This window comes from Indicator indicator, chromosome 3 (genome assembly GCF_027791375.1).
Source record: "Indicator indicator isolate 239-I01 chromosome 3, UM_Iind_1.1, whole genome shotgun sequence".
NCBI classification, from domain to species: Eukaryota; Metazoa; Chordata; class Aves; order Piciformes; family Indicatoridae; genus Indicator; species Indicator indicator.
Genome location: NC_072012.1, coordinates 9007399 through 9024767, shown reverse-complemented (window position 1 = coordinate 9024767; position 17369 = coordinate 9007399). Strand labels below are relative to the sequence as shown.

At 41.6% G+C, this 17369-nt stretch overlaps 1 protein-coding gene across 2 annotated transcripts in view; it reads left to right on the top strand.

The window, feature by feature from the left end:
* The window catches only part of PHF21B (PHD finger protein 21B), a 170328-nt gene that overhangs the window by 86064 nt on the left and 66895 nt on the right, over positions 1-17369 (top strand). Inside the window, exon 4 of one of the 2 annotated variants that reach the window (XM_054399739.1) lies at positions 15414-15734. The exons of the other annotated variant lie outside the window; for it this stretch is intronic. Within the exon in view, the coding sequence (XP_054255714.1) occupies positions 15414-15734 (321 nt within the window). The remainder of the gene's footprint in view (positions 1-15413; positions 15735-17369) is intronic. 2 annotated transcript variants of the gene reach the window in all.

Below are 17369 nucleotides of genomic sequence, written 5' to 3'. Positions count from 1 at the left end.
CCTGAAAATAAGTTACTAGTTGTTGAATGATATGGTGGTGTTACATGAGATGTCAGACTAGGTGAACTGGATCATCCTTTGTAGCCTGAGAAGCTATGAATGGCAATGTGTTGGGATTTATGCCCTCCAGCTGTACTACTACTGCTGCTGGGTCTTTGCTTGAATAGGAATTTATTTAGTTCCAGGATAGTTCTGTAAGTGTACTGCCAAATCGTCCAACTCTGCAGATTGAGCACGTCACAAGCACCTGGTTGATACGCTTATATTCTTTTAATTTGCTTCCAGTTATTATTACTGCATTAGTAGTTTTAAAAGCCAACCCAATGATAAAAAACATAGCTAAGCTCTTCTACTGAAGAGCAATGCATCCTACTGAAAGTTTAACAGAGGGCCACAGGCAAGTTTCCTGCTCATGCAGCTCTTTATTACAAATAACTGTTCATTGAATATGGATTCGGAGTAACTGAAAAGGGGTTTGTCTGCATGCCCTTAGTCAACACAAAGGGTTAATTTTATGGGAGGCAACTGACTCCTGGGAAAATCTCCTGACCAAATTCAAGATGTCAGGGTAGTGTCTTGTAGGTGGGTGTGACTGTATGGAGATGTTTGTGTGTATTAAGCTGAGCTGTGAAACTTGCAGTGCATAAACTTTTTTTTTTTTTTTTTTGTAAAGGTTCTTTGTAGGTAAAAATTGTTATTAGAATTCTTAAATATAACAATATAATATTTTTTTATAACCAAGAGATTCATTTTCCTTGAAATGGCTGCTGAGAATAAGGAAGGTATTCCCTTACAAGCTATAAATGTTTTAAGACAGGTCAGATTTTAGATCTGAGCGACTCAACAGAGACCTATAATCCTCTAAGGGTTGAGAGGGTAATTTACTCACTATGTCCATGCAGTCTTTAGCCTCTCTGCTGAGTCTGCATTAGTTATATTGTAGGCTACAGTCTGCTGGAAATTAGACTGTTGCCACATAAGCTGCTGAACACCCAGATGAAGAAAGTGAGTGTAAATTACTACTGGAAATAGTGTTACTATGACTTGTTGGCCTAGTGGTGAAAGACATAGAAACTTTTTACTTGGTTCCTTTGGTCAAGGTACGTTGTCCTAAGTGGCTCTTGTATGTGTTCTGTTTCTTTCTTTCATTCTTTAATCCCTCTTATATTTCCCAGTTTCCTCACAATTCATAGCTGCCCAAACACCACACCAGCTCTCTTCTGGAAGGGTGCTTTTCCCTCCTGCTTCACCCTTCCTCCCCACTGCCTCCTCCTGCCACATTGGCCCAGTTGTTTCTACAGCTAGAACATGAACTGAGGTGGGTAACCAATCTGAGTTAAAACCTAGATTTTGTTTCAATAGCAAGTTAGCTTTAATTAGGAGAGCCACTGGTTTATTGGGTAGCTCTCTGAATGCTCGTGCAGTCACATAGGTGGGGATAGCAAAGGAGGATGATCAGGAGACAGCTTCCTTTGGAAGCACTGTGAATTTAAATTGGTATACAATGTTTGGTAAAACATGGCCTATTCCCCTCACCTCCTGGAGAAGGCCGTCATTATTAGGCTTTATTTTATTTTTTTCCACAGTTCCTTTTAAATGCTTCAGCTTTTCAGGAAAAAGAAGAAAAAAGAAAAGGAAAAAAAAAAGACAAAAAAAAGAAGAAAATAAAAAAAAAAAGAAAAAGGGAATTAAACCAGGGGTGAAAGCAAGAATAAAATGATGCAGGGACGGATGAAGTCACAGTATAGACTGAGAAAACTGTTCAGAGAGCTGCTGCTTCTACACTGAGAGCTGTTAACGTCCTCACCTTGTGCTCTGCTGGAATCCAGTGAAATGAGTAAAGCTTCATTTTACCCCTTCTTTGCCACATTCTTTTTCTACATCATGCTTTTGCAGTTCACACAACTGCAGCCCAACCTTACCATGAGGTGGGGGTTGCACCCCAAATGATTTTGGAATGTGGGAACTGGAACAAGGACTTCCTTTTTCTTTCCTAATGGCTTGACCTGTGTTTGAACTTAGATCTCTAGGGGCAGCTGTATAAACCTGCCAGTGAACTCCACAACTATGTCCTAATCCTTGCCTTCTACTCTGAAGAGTGTTTCACTCATGTAGAAGGTAATGATGGAAGTGTAAAAAACCCTTGGGTGCACTGCAGAAGTGGCCAGTCAAAGCATCTGGTTTTATTGACCACCCTGGCTTTTTTGTGTTCAGTGTCTTTGCAAAATGGCTTTTATCAGAAAGAAAAGCTATCAACTGTGACAAATGTTCCAGGCAAAGGATCTGATTGAGGCAGAGTTTGTATTAAGTGGCTGTGATGTTTTACAATTCATAGCACACAGTGGGAAATAAGGCCAAAAGGATGTTGTTTATTCTGATCCTTAAAGGTAACAAAGTTGTGAAAAAGTTTACTAAAGCTTCTCTCCTTCCCTTCTTGCCTTTCTTTTGTGCCTTCAAATCCTTTCTAAGTATACACATATACACACAGATTTGTGTCACTCTGTGAAGCTCCCTATATAGCTCTTTTGGAGGAAGCCTCTAATTGCTTTCTGCTATCCTAGCAAGAAAATCAACATACAAAATGTCTTTCTTTCTCCTGTCGCTGTTCATGAGAGTAGTTCAGAATCTAGTTCAGGCACTCACAGGTGCAGACTAGTGTCTAAATCTTGCAGATAATTCCCATTTTTCTCTGTGTTGTATAATCGTCTACATCTTTATTTGTGAAGGCAATGGCAGAGTTACTGTGTAGCGTGTCCTTGCTTTCTCCTTAGCCATTGTGTTCCTCTCCTATTGTTATTTTGAAGTGGGCCCAGTTGGTTCTTTATCATTCTCTCTTCTGTGTTCCATTTTATTTACTTCCATTGGTGTGATCTCTGTTATTTATTGCTTGCTACTCTGTTTTTTGGCCTCTGGAATAATGGTTGTGCAGTGTGTTAGCTTCATCCTAGGAACTACAGAGTCCTTCATTAGCAGCTCCTTTGTCTCTTTTTAATATTCTTTCCCAGCATTGCTGCTGTATACCTTTCTTTGCCTTTAAGCATTATCTTTGAATTTGAATTTCCATTCAGTTAGACTGAAAGTATGTCACTCCCTTGTTTCTAAATTTGCCCAATATTTTCAACATCTGATAATATATTTATGCATTTCAGTAATTCTAAACAGTTTTTCATGCATTCTCTGAAGTCTTACTAAAAGAAAAATATTTCATGCTGCATTCCCCTCTTATTATGCCTGATCAATTATCTGTATCTAGTCAAGTGGCATTACTTGGGATTTTCAAACTGTAAAAGTTTGCTTTTGACGTTTCCAATGTAAGTATTCACACAGCATTCTTTGTCAGACTTGTGGAGATTAGGGAGGGGAGGTTTGTTTTGTTTTTTTCATCTGTATAAATCACCCATGTCCCTAAAGGAACTAGGGCATTACGTGGCCCCCATGACCAAAAAAAAAAAAAAAAAAAGAGAGAGAGAACTGCAGAGTGGTCTGAGCACATGACAGAGGTTTTGGAATACTTAAGTTCTAGTAACCCTGTGGTAGTTTTAGGCTGTGCCTAGAAAGTTTTCCACATATTCTGAACAGAAAGTGGTAGAATCTAAAGAAATCACCATTGGGTGTAAAAGGGAAAAATGATGTTAAGGTCTAAATAATCTCATCAGCCTGGTACCTGACATAAAGTTAGATCTGTAAACTAACTTTCTCTCTTTTTCACTTCCTTCACTCTAGCAGATACTAGCTGGCTCTTGCTTAGCTGCTGCTGACCTTGGCTGGGTTGCTTTGTTTTGATTAAGTGCTAACAAACTACTCTCTGCTCTTTCTCTTGTCCCATGTACAGGGGGAGTGAAAAGAGTAAGGAGGGGGAAGATGTTGGTAGCCCCCTGGTTTCGTCCAGGGGGGTTCTTGTGTTTATAAATTGTAAATATATGTAAATATTGTCTATTTTGTACATATTCGTTGCATTTTGTAATTTAGATTGTAGTTTTGCTTGTCAATACAGCTTCATTTGTTTTCCAACTGAGCTGGTCTGGCAATTTTATGTTGGGGGGAATTTTCAACTCACCATAAACCCCAGCTGCTGCAAGAGGTGATATTTGATCAACTGATATTCAGTCAGCCAAGTCTTGAAAATTACCTCATTATACAATTTATCTTTTTGATCACCCACTTCCTGAAAGAAAAAAAAACCACTACTGTTGCTGCTTCAAGTGCTGTCACAGCCACCCTGCTTGCACAGCCGACCATAAGGTTGGATGAACAGGGCCATGTGACTATTCAAATTTATGTTTTGGATAGGGCTCATGACAAATGAAGTGGTACAATTAAAGGAAAGATGAAGAGAGGAGTGAGGGTTCTCTCTTGATGACTAAAGTTTTGGGGGTTCAAAGTCAAAAAGTTCAGTTTCCAGCTTTGAGTGGATACATCATGTGTGCATTAACTCTTTGGCCTTAGTTTTAGCTCCTGCAGCTTCCTTTCACAAGTGAACTCAGCTGCTATCTCTGGAGTTTTATTGAATCTAAGAGGCTTCTAGGAATGATGCCGGGATGTTCAGAATTTCAGAGAAAGGACAGAGAAAGGTATTGAGACTGTCACCCTCTGTATATTAAAGTGCATTAGAGAGCAGGAAGTCTTGAGATAGAAGTCCACTGTCAACTCATCTTTGTAATTTACTTCTGCAAAGCACCTGCACAATTGTTGACCATTCTTAATTCCACAACTTACAATAAATTGTTTTACCTTGTGATACAGGAGGTAAATCTCTCAAGGGCTTGCTACTTCAGCCTTTTTCTGTCCACTAACAAGCAGAGGTTCGAGTGTGCTGCTGCAAGAAATTTGTCCCCATGTGCCTCATCTCCCATTCCTTCCAGCTTCCTTGAACACTTTTCTTCTTCAGACTTGCAGCACCTCTTTTTAGAGTTTAGTTGTCAGTTGTGTTTTTGTTATCTCTGTCTGGGCTTTGATACATTTCTGGATCTGTAGATTGCTTGTTATGGAATTTATAGAAAGGAAAAGACATGTAACTCTAACTTTGTGACCTTCGCTTGCTTCAGTATGTAGCCAGGCCTGCACACCTGAACCTAGAAAAATACTTTGAACTGTGAAGCCTTGTCTTCATCTCCAGAAGGGATCCTATGGAGGACATTAGAAAATATCATCAGGGAAGATTAGATAAACAGTGCAATAGTGCACTACCTTTGATTTGACAGCAGTAATCCATTGGATTAAGATGAGATTATACCTTTTAACTCGCCTTTATTAACAAATAGTGTTTAATAGATGTTGGGCAGTTTTATTCTCACAATACTTTTGTAAGGAAGGCATGTTATCAAAGTTGGGAAACTGAGGCAAAGGGAATTATCTAAATCTTAGAGAACACCTCCAGTTGCATCTCTGTTCTGATGTGCTTAACCAGAAGTAGACACAGGTCCAGTCAGAGCAGCCAAGCCATGTGGGGATTCCATTAAAATCAAAGGTGTGCTAATAGCTGATGGGTTTGCAAAAAAAAAACTGTTCATGATGTTGCCTTCCTCTTCTGTCCTCTGAATTTAGCATGCTCTTCAAGTTTTCTAATAACATCTAGAGCTCGGTTTCATTCCTGTACCAACATTCACTTGCAAAAATGAGCAGGATCACCTGAGTTCAGAGTACTCGAGCACAGGGTGACTTTGCCCCTGTGCCAGTTAGCAGCTGTCTGTGTGGGCACGACAGCCTGGATTTGGATTGAGGTGCCTAGATGTAAGCATTCAGTTTAGGTTCTGTATTTCCCTTTTTGCTTTGTTTGCTTTCACCAAAGCTATACTTTGGAGTGTTGGAAAATTGAAAGGTTGCTCCGAGCAGTTTCATGACTACCACGCAAATATGCCTGCCATTGGAAAACAGTAATCACTCCAGAGTAATGCAGTAATGCTAATCATCCTGTGCTGCTGGAATCAGATGTGCATGATGTGCATGTGTAGAATTGCTGGGGAAAGTCTATATGAGGGTTGGAGAAGTGGCAGGGATTTCTTTTTGTTTTGGTTTGTTTTTTTGTTTTCCTCTTTTCAACTCATCCAGGATTTCTGATGGGAATATTTCACAACTGAATCTCTGCCTTCCCTTGAGGGAAATGCAACCATTTAACTTCTTTCTTCTTTATATGTATATGGAAGGACTGATGGTTTGATCCCATGGGAAGTCTGTATCTGTTCACAGTTACATTTGTTCGTTTCAGAAGGATTGTCTGTTATCTAGTAAAAAAGAGAGAGGAAAAACCCCAACAAAATGGATTTGGCTTAGTTTGTTGTATTGCCAGTTCTTTCCGCCACACCAAAGATGTGCATTTCCTAATTTAATTTTAAGCTGAGGTGAAGGAGGGAGAAATCAAAGAAAATATTAGATTGGAGAGGAGGGAGGGGCAGAAATGTCAATCAGGAAGCATCAGCTTTGAACTGCATACAATAAATTAATTTATTGTTTGTTTTTCTGATCACATGAAGCTGCATCTCTTTTTGCCCTGCTTGATCACTGGAAGCAGCCCATTTTAAAGCAAAAAGGAGAAGCCCCGAGTTCACATCTTGGTCTTGAGGCATACTAGGATGCAAACTTTAATGACATTCATACAGAGGAAAAGAAAAAAATTGTGAGGCAGAGTACTGAAACAAAGGGAGGCAACGTATCAAGAAAAGCAAGCTTTGATGCCATTTAGAAAGGGTCTGGATCCTATGATTTATCTAAAAATGACAAGATCTCCCTCTAAAAATGCAAATGTCTGCACTGCATCTTGTAGATATAATGAATGAGTCTTTCACACAATGGAAACATTCAACTTACTCTGGGGCACTTACTGTGGCTCCATATGCTGAGCTGCATGCTCCTGGCCTTTAATCACTCTGCCTTTGTTTTTTCAAAACTTAAATTAGAAGCACATTAGTGTTTATATGGTGTACACTGGGGGTTTGGGTGTTTGTTTGTGGAGAGTTGTTCTGCTTATTCAACATTAAACAAGCCAGATTAATGCAGTCCTCTTGAATGCAGGGGATGTGGCAAAGCATGGGAAAGTTAAGTTGGCAACAGCAAAAGGATGTAAATTTTGAGCTGCTAACAGCAAGTAGGACTCCAGCTTTGGGGCTAGGGGAGAACCCATGTTACACAGCAGGGAGCCATTTAAATCCTCCTTTGACCTGCCGTGAGGATGCCTGCATGCTTTCTGGTTTATTTGAAATTAGATCAAGTCAAAGTTTTCCTTTGTTGTAAGTTTGGATTGAAAAGAAGCATTTCATAGGTATGTGGACTGAGCTGCAGCCTTGCTGCTACGGACGTGATCCGGAGCACAACGCACCCAATCCAAAGGCTGCCATTAACAGAGGCTTTAGTACAGGCAATGTCTTACTATTAGCAGTTTTACTTGGGATTAAGAGAAAGAATAGAGATCCATCCATCAAGTAAAACAGGAAACTAACCACTCTTTCCTTGAAGTTTTTTTTTTTTTTGAGGAGTTTATCTCACATGCAATAGTATTTAATTTTCTGGATGCATATATCCAGTGTATGTGTGAGTGGGTACACTTGTAACTCTGTTGTAAGTCTTAAAAGCTTTGTTTCTGACAGAAAAGCAGGCTAATTAATAGGAGTAGGAGGCAAAATGCCAGCTTGTAGATTTGTTTCCCCTGCAGAAATCGGCCCCCGTTAGACTGCTCCTTCTTGATCTGATGTAACAAGAAGAGAGAGTCAGCTGTGAATCAAGTGCCTTGTTCTCATTTCCTTGATCATTGACATGGTTTGAGAGAGAGAAAGGAGGAGGGATTATTTGTCAGGTTATTAAAAAAAAAAAAACAACCTAGCTCCCCCTCCTCCTCTCCTTCAAGATGCACAGGCATTTCCAGAATGTTCCATGATAGGAATCTGACTTTTCCCATTAAGTATTGTCCTCTTCTCCCCCTACTCCTTCTTAGTTAAAAAATGCTGTTTACAAGCCACTAAGCAGATAATTCTGAGCTTTGACAAGCGGATTGCCAGTTAGCAATACAGTTGAAAACGTGTTGTTTTTTCCAGTCAGCAAGCTGTTTAATGGTTTCAGAAATTAAACGCTAATTGCACTTGAGTGAATATGTGCTTTTCTAAGCCTACTGTTCCCATTATTAGAGTATTTACCAGTTCAGAAAAATTCTTTCTTTACATAAATCTGCTAATTCTTCATTGCTGCCCTGTCCTGGAAAGCAGCCATGCTGAGTGTTTTGGCCACATCAGACTGACGAGCTGGGGTGGGATGGGTTTGGGGTTTTCTGGTGAAACTTTAATCATTGACTGTGACTGCATGTCTGTGTGCTGGGTTTGCTTGCAGGACTGTACAAGTTTGTTCACGTAGTGTTCACATTGTAATCGATCCCTTGTGAAGGAAAATTGCATGTTGATACTCTTGCTATGTTATCAAGGAAATAAGAACCTTGATTGTCTTCAGAGAATAAGCGAGAAATATGAAGGTAGATTTGGTAGTGGAAAAAGTTAGCTTTGGTAGGCTGCAGTATGCTTCTGCAATAGATAAATTGCTGGTGTGTATAAGAGCTTGGGATGCTCCAAAACCAAAATTTTAATACCCATAATATTAATGGCAGCCTTTCCTGGATAATGTGGCTGGTTAGAAAATCCAAAGCCAGTGCACCTTAGTAAAGAGACCGTTCCACTCTTGCCTGACATTTACTTTCTTTCTAATTAATGTCATGCACAGAAGGGGTAATCATTCAGATATTTTTCTATCTTAAAAAGAGTCAAAGATTTAAAACCAAGCATTTACCCAATGTAATTAATTTGAGAGGGGATTCGGGTTGGGGGGAGGGTGTGTTTGGAGGGGAGGGACGTTCCCCTCTTCTGTTGCAGAGAGTGTTTGTCATTCTTTGGCAGGAACGACTAATCTATTGTCTGACTCTCCAATCTGGATTCATAGAGGGTGGCTTTCATTCCCACCCCCGCCGACAAAACTCTTCTGATGTGCTGTGTATTTGTTTGGGAGGGGAAAGAGGAGGGGGGAAGGGAGAAGGTTATATGTTTCTGACCTGCTTTACTGCTTTTCAACTGAAAGTAAATTAATGCACACACTAGATTCCCCTCTGCTGTGCTGATTGGATCCTTGTGCCGATTAAATATTTCACACTGATAGAGGGATGCTGAAAGCACTCAGCTGGTAATGTGGTGTGTACATCAGTGGTACAATAACTGACTTTCAGGTTAAAGTCAAACAAAACCCCCAGTCTGCTGCAGTTTTGATTAAAATGAGTTTCACTTTGAATTTAAATCCTTGAGCCTGCTGCAGCGATGGCTAATTAACTGAGATCTGATAGAGAGAAAGGAATACATGCTTACTTCTAATGACAGGCAAGAAGGAAGTTGTCAAAAAAAAAAAAAAAGATAAAAAAAGAAGGGAAGAGTGGGAAATAAAGGAAGAAAGAAAAGGAAGAAACCAACAGACAAAATAAGCCTTTTGAAAAATAATAATGCTGATATTGTACTTCAGCACACGTAAACCGCTCTGCTTGTGTTTCACACTCAGCCGCCTTTGGCTGAAAGTCTGCCGTGGAATGGCTGTTTTGACAGAGTCCCAGATTTTCCTCTATTTTTCTAATCCCCCCTGAGAAAAACTAACATCCAAGATCCACCTCCTTGTTTATTAATTGTGCTTTTGGAGGCTTCCTTTAGGAAAGGGGTGGTGGGGTTGGAACAGGGTTTTGCTGCACAGAGCAGCCAAGCAGGTGTCCACTCAGTTCCACGCAGCACTAGCCTGGAGGATGAGGAGGAGGAAGGCTTCTTGCCCCCTGATACCATACATCATCCTGACCTGTGGTGACCCCTCCCTTGGGGTCATTAAAAATACTTCTGTCGAGCAATTTCTCTTCACTCCCCTCCTTTCTCCCCGTCCCTTCCCCCCACCCCAGCTTGAGTGTGGCAGGGAGAGCACTTGCATCAAACTGACAGGTCATTTACTGAGAGATTGTCAGGAGGGACTACCCCAGCATTCCTTAAAAATGCACCTCCTCCTCCTCCTCCTTAAGGGGTGGCATGGCTGGAACACCATTACATCAACATAGAGTATTTCAGGAACAGTGCATAAAACTTTTCCATGCAAGGGTCTTCATCCTTGGTTGTATGAAGAAAAAATGTTTAATGTCTTCTCTTTGGCCACAGGCAACCTGGTGTCCAAGGGTTGTATGCAAAGGAAATAATTGTCTGTGGTAGTCCAGGGATAAAATACAGACTACAGAGCCTTTTGCCTCCATAAACATCTACCAAATTCCTGTGGGTGCCCATGCATGTGTACATATGTATGCCCAGCATAAGCCCTGCTCATTTGTGTTTCAGTGTGTAATATTGTGGTTGGTTCATGACCTAGGGCACAGATCAGGCAGGATCAGCTGTGTATGTAAGTAAAAACTTGGAAATACATGAGAAATACATGGAAATTCATAGGGTTGTACCAAAATCCTAAGACACAATACTACAGTGCCATAGCTGGTGGCTGTCTACCATTTGTGTGTTGTCAATCTTGGAATATTAAATATTCCATTGTTCAAGAGAATTTTATTGTGACAATTGAGTAAATGAACAGAGGTCATGGCCCTCACTGCTAGAGAAGTCTGTTCAGCTGTTTTGCATGCAGGGCCCTAGATTAGTGCCAAATGTTAAATTATTAATTGACAAGCCGTCATTTTGGCTTTAAAGTGGATTGCCAGTCTTCTGCAAGCTAAATAAACTCTCAGGGTTGTGCCAAGTGTTTTATCTTAGCCATAGGGCCAGTACGGAAAAGAACTGCTATTGCTCTGAAAACAATTGCAGTTTTATCACAGCAAAACTGCTTTGTCAGGAGAGCATCATTCTAGCAAGACTAATGGACTGAAGTCTCTGTCTACAGCATGTAGGTGTTACAGTATAAATGTGATGGACAGTGAAATTTTAAGTCGTTTTTAAACTGTTCCAGGGAAACATGAGGGTTTGTTGAGAGGCGTGCGTCTGTTTTAAATCACCGCTGTGGCAAAGTGCAGTCAGCAGCCAAGTATTCCTCCATTGCAGAATATGACCACATTCTTATTTGAGATGTGTGTGCAAAGTAAAGTTGACATCGGATCAGTAAGGATTTGATGACGTGATGTAAGCTGCAGCAGAGTCGAAAAAGAAGGAAACAAAACCTCACATTAAAAGCAGCGCTGGGGCTGGCTGGAGCCTGTGTGCACGTGCTTGTGCATACATGTACCGTATTGCTCAGTGAGCGTATCACAACAGCATGGCCACCTCCAAATCCTTTCTCTCTTGGCTCCTTCCAGTTCTTTATTCACTAAACAGAGTGATTTTGTGGTACATGGTGGGAAAAGCAGTGTTTGAGTAACTGATGGTAGGAAGGCTAAAACTGTTGCACTTTCTCACCTGCAAGCCTTTAGAGTCCAGAGCTTGACAGAAAGGAGGGGGTGGTAGAGGGCTAATAAAAAGAAAGGCCAGAGTTATTTTGATACATATGGAAAAAAAATATTAGCTCTGCTTTTAATAATTGAGACTCTGCCATGTACAAGATGGGAAATCATAAACAAGCGGCAGCTTTCCAGCACATTGTAGTGCGTTTGCATGTGACTGGCATACATATTTCAAACTCCGGTTTGCCTGTGGCATCCTGCAGTGAAAATGAAAGTTGTGTTGCTATTGAAAAGGCACTGCTTCAAAATTGGTGTATTGTGAGGACTGCTGTAGTGTGGACGAGAAGCAGCAACCTGCTTTCCAGCATTTAAAGCCAGTAATTTTTTTCTTTTTCTTTTTCCTTTTTCTCTCTTTTAGCTTTTCCATTATATCAGCACGTTTTCAGCTGCAGTTACCAAAGCTTGCTTAGTTTCTTATTATTCATCATTCCAAAAGTGTCAAGAGAGTGTGTTATGCTGACTGATCCTCAAAATGCAGATTTTCTTTTTAAAAAACAAGACTATTTTTTAAATTAATCTGGCAGAAATAGAACACAGCAGATGTAGGTTTTGTGGAGGATTTTTTTTAAATCTCTCATATCACAATCTTTGTTTCTGCCAACACACCTTTATCAATGCCTTCACGGGGGTATCAAATAAACATGGTTGTTAGAAAGAAAAACTGCGTAATAGCTCATCTCCTAACTAACATAATCTGATTAAGGGGGTTATTTTTTAAGTTTTGGTTGATAAGCACATTTTCAGAAAATCAATGAATGAGATACCGAAGAGACGTTGTTGCTTTTCTCCAAACAGGCCATTCTGAAAGCTAATCTTGAGCACCTCATCATTTGTATACGCTTCCATACTTAGTTTCTAAAATTTGCAGTTGTTTAAATAATTTTAGCATGGCATTATTCTCTGGGGTAGAGACTGGCATGGGCTAATACGTCTTTGCAAGCCTATCACCGCGACACAATTCTTTCTTTTTATTTACTCAGAGAAGTTTTCCGTTAGGAGATGAATGTTCAATTTTACAAGCATCTAACGTTTATATCAACTTTGACTGAAATAAGCAGTAACCCTCATTTCATTAGCTTTTCTCATCTCATACACATGAAGAGACAGCTTTGTCTCTTTATTAGAAAAATACTAGCAGACATCACACGCAAAGGTGCACAAAACTAACTCGCTGTTAATACCTATTGGGAAAAAGCAGGAACTGGATGGTAGAGTTGAGTAGTGAATTTTTTGTTCACAGAATTTCTGCTTTTGTACTTCTTGGTACAATTTCCCCCTTTGGAAGAAGACATAAAGCAATTACTTGTTACTGAATTTTGTCAGGAAATTCATAATCTTCTCCTACTTATTTTCTTGTGTTTTTCGCTAAACTACCAAGGATTGTCTGTCTTTGAGGATTGTGGAGTTATTTGCTTAGATGTTTGCTGTTACTGCACTGCCTGAGAGAAAAGTAAAGCAGTATTATACTACTAGAATATTACATGTTATGAATTTTATTTAAGTGATGATATGAAATCAAAACGATAAGACTGAAGATTTCTTGGAGAGGTTTTTCATTCAGTAATGCAAATGTTCATGTCTGAAGATAAACACTACAACACATTTCATCAATACAGTGACCTCTCAGGGGGTAATGAATGTTTTTAATTTCACCAAAAAAAAACCAAAAAACACACAACACCCCAACCAACCAACCAAAAACCATAGCAAAACTGATGCTAGTGACATCAGCACCAAATCTCCAGCTTTCTGCAGCAAAGCTAGGATTTCAGTCCGAGACTAACTCCAGTTAGGTAGTGAATTTGTATCACTGTAACCAACTACAGCATTTTCCAAGAGTCTGTCAGCTTTCAGCATTTACCACGTGACAGAAAGAAATCAAAACTATGGCCACGAAGCTGAACTCTTCACCTGAAAGCTTTGTATCACTGTACAGGTTAATAAGGTGCTGTGCAAAGAGGTTTTCAGTAGAGTAGGAGAGAGAGCGTTCCACTCTCCTATGTGCAGCTCTTTTGCATCTGTAACACCACTGAATCACTACAAGGAATACAGGTGGAAAACCACACTACAGCAAAACAGATAAATAGTTTTATAGAATTTTGTCATAAGCAACTTTTTCCACCTGCATAAGAGAAAGCCATGAGGCTCAGTTTAATCTGAGTATTTTTGAGTATGTTTAAGCTGACAGGTGTGTTTCTGGACTGAAAGAAAAGGTTTTGCCTCCTCAAGACATCTATGACTTTTGACAGCATAGTCTAAGCAAAATATTGGCTGTGCTTCCTTGGGATGACTATTAGGGTAATATACAATGAAAGGCAAAGGCAAAAATAAACAAAGTTTAAAACAATTTATATGAAGCCACAATTACAAGGATAATGTCATTTAAAAAAAAAGTCATTTCTTTATATTAAAATATGAAGCAGGTATCTGGTAAAATGCATACTTGCTACTTCATATAAAGACAAAAACTACAGTTGCTGGTGCAGACATATTTGACAAGGCTTTACAGCCTTGAAGGATATAATGGGTTTGAAGGTAACAAGGAAGATATTTTCTTGAAAGTCAGGTAGTTTTATACTACAAGGCTTCTACTGTATGCCCAGAAGTTGAGATTTTCCAGACTTGATTCTGTGAAGAACTAAGTGTATCTGTGACTTCATATATACATATACACACACATACATACACACACTGAGTGTGTTTTAAACAAGCCAAGCTGACAACAAAACTCTTAATGAGTACTTTAATTGTACAACAGCAGAACTGGAAGCAACAGCCTCCTGAAGGACTACACATTAGATGTTGTATTGAAACCATCAGGACTAGTTAGCAACTAAATACGGGCAGAAGACTTTGCAGCACTAAGCATCTTTACTATCAGGTCTTGTAAAAATGAGATGTTTAATACTTCAAAATACCAAAAAAGGCTTGAATCAGCAGATTTTTTTTTCCCCCACGTATACCTCACCTGCCTAAATGGCGTTAGTAGGAACAGCTTCTCAGATTATGTGAAGTGTAACGACTTTTATAGAAGTTTTTTTTTTTACTTTGCAAAAGTGAGTATTTCATGCAGCCTGCACGCATGCAGGCTGAGGTTTACCGTGTGGCAACCCCAAAGTGCCTACCGAAGTCTCAAATACAAGTCTTGTGGGAGATACCGTGACATAATACAGCAGTACCTTCCTAACACAGATGACAGAAGAGGCACTCTACAGGCATTTACAAGTACAACTGCGAGGAAGAGAACTGCGAGTTACAGTGGACGCTATGGAGAAAAGCTAGCTACCCAAACAAACCAACCCCCAGACACTAAGAAACTAGTGGAAGTTTACGAAGGAAAAAAAAAAAAAAACCAAACACAAAACAAAACCAGCAACAGACGAAATAAATAAACAATAAAACCATCCCCAAACACACACACACAAGCTAAAAACAACAACAAAACCCCCAAACCAAATAAACAAACCCACACACGCAAATTTAGAAGGGAAACAAAAAACCGACTCCGAAGTAGGTCAGGGTGAAGACGAGAAGTAGCTGAAGCAAGAGGGTGAGGCGAACACGTGTGATGATTTTCACGCTAACAGAAACTTGAAAAGTAACATTCTTTAAGCCTTTTAGTATTAATTAGAACTGCAGTACTATCTAGACCTATACTAGGCTCATTCGCCTCGGGCATAAACAGATACCAATGGGAAAAAAAACCCAAACCACCACTTTGAAAAGCCCGAGTGAAACCAAGAGTTCTGGAGAAGAAGCCCAGCCTTTAGCCTGCACGCTTGTCCTTCCAAGAAGAAAACCCTATTAAAAAACCACACCAAAACCCAAAGAAACCCAAAATCCCTGCTGGCATAGACCGAGCCCGGCAGGAGAGCTCCAGTCGCGGTGGAGCTCTGCGGGAGGCCGGAGGGTTGGGGGATGGCCAGGGTCAGGCTGCAGCCTGGCGGGTGACGATGTCACTTCTCTCTCCCCTTCTCTTCCCCGGCAGAAGTTGGCGGTGCGGAGCTGCCCCGCGGCCGTGCTGGTGGGCAGCGGCGCCAGCAGCAGCGCCAAGCCCGGCGGCGTCCCGGCGCTCCTCAAGGCACCCGGCGGCGGTGGCGGGAGCCCCAGCGGCAGTCCCGGGCAGAGCCTGGCTATCTCCGTGCTGCCGGCCAAGGCTCCCATCGCGATGGTGACGGCGCACCTCAACGGTGGGCTGGGCTGCAGCGCCGCGACCGTGGAGCCCCCGCAGAGCTCCCCCATCAACCTGCAGACCACAGCCAAGATCACGGGCTCCCGGCGGCCACCCGAGCTCGGCTCCAACGCCCAGGTGACGCCGGGAGGGGGAGCGGGGGAGCGGGGGCCGGGGCGCTGCGGGCTCCGCCGCCGCGGGGGGCGGAGACAGGGCGGGCTCCGCCGGCTGCTGAGGCGGGTGGGTTGGCTGTGAAGGAATAGGGCTGTGGGGGCTCCGGGTGTGGACGGGGTAGGGGGTTGCTAGAGTTGGGGGCGTAGCGGGGAGGGAGAGTTGCAAGCTGCGTGGTGGTGCGTTTGGTGTGGAGAGATGCTAACCACTGCCCTGAACAGGGAAGACTTCTCCACCTAAGTGCTATGAGGACCCTCCGCCCCACAGTGGGAGTATTCGACCGGGACAGAGCAGGTGCGGGGCAGCCGCAGAGCAGGCAGGGGAGCGGGGAGTTGTTGGGTTGAAGTACGGAGCTGCGGCTGTCTGCAGGGTCTGAGGGACAGGCAGGTCCCATCGCCTCTGGCAGCGTGGACGGGCCCTGGCTGGTGAGAGCTGCACTGAGCAGAGGGGAGTTGGCTGGCTCTTGTTGCCTTCCCCCAGTTACACAGAATGGTGCGGATTGGAAGGGACTTCCAGAGGTGATTTAGTCCACCACCTCTGCTAAAGCAGGTTAGCCTAGAGTAGGTTGCACAGGAACACCTCCAGGTAGGTTTTGGAAGTCTCCAGAGGAAGACTCCACAACCTCTCTGGGCAGCCTCTTCCCGTGCTCTGCCACCCTCAATGTAAAGAAGTTTTTCCTTAAGTTCAAGTGAAACCTCCTGTTCTGGTTTGTAACTGGAAAGAGCCTGGCCCTATCCTCATGACCTCCATGCTTCAGATATTTATAATTTTTGGTAAGATTCCCCTCTCGGTTTTCTCTTTTCCAGGCTGAAGAGCCCCAGGTCTCTCAGCCTCTCCTCGTAAGAGAGATGTTCCAGTTGCTTATACCTTGTTGCTTTTAAAAACTGCTTTTTAACCGGAAAACTAGCTGCATAAAGTGGCTAGTTTGCAGTTGTGGCCACTGATAGGACAAGGGACAAGTACAAACTAGAACGCAGGAGGTTTCACTTGAATTTAAGGAAAAACTTTACTTCAAGGGTGACAGAGCACTGGATCAGGCTGCTCAGAGAGATTGTGGAGTCTCCTCTGTTTGCAGGGGTCTCCTGGTTGTGCTGTCACTCCAGGTATCCATCGTGTGGGCCAGTACCTTCCCTCAGGCAGAGGGAGTAAAAAGCACAAATTGTATGGGAACTGGAAGGCTGGCAGGGTGCTGTTTCCATGTCCAAGTTTATATACATATATATATATATATATGTATGTGTGTGTATATATATGTGTGTGTGTGCATATATACATGTATATATGTGTTCAACAGATATGTTCACGGTAATCTAAATATGAAATAAATGGATTGAATTAGTGAAAGGAGGGCAAAAGAGGAAGGGATGATGTTTACCAGATACATTGTTTTGTGCAGTTTGTTAACAGCTACAAAAGAGAAGTTTTTACTCCAGTCATGGCATATTTCAAGAGAGGAAAATGATGCTAACGAAGTTAAAACATGAAGAAAATGACAAAACTTTCCTAAAACTTTGGAGAACAGAATGTAAACTATTGTTGCTAACGTTAAAAATGTGGAATTCTTTCCTACTTTCTGCACATAAAGGCAATGGTACTTTAATT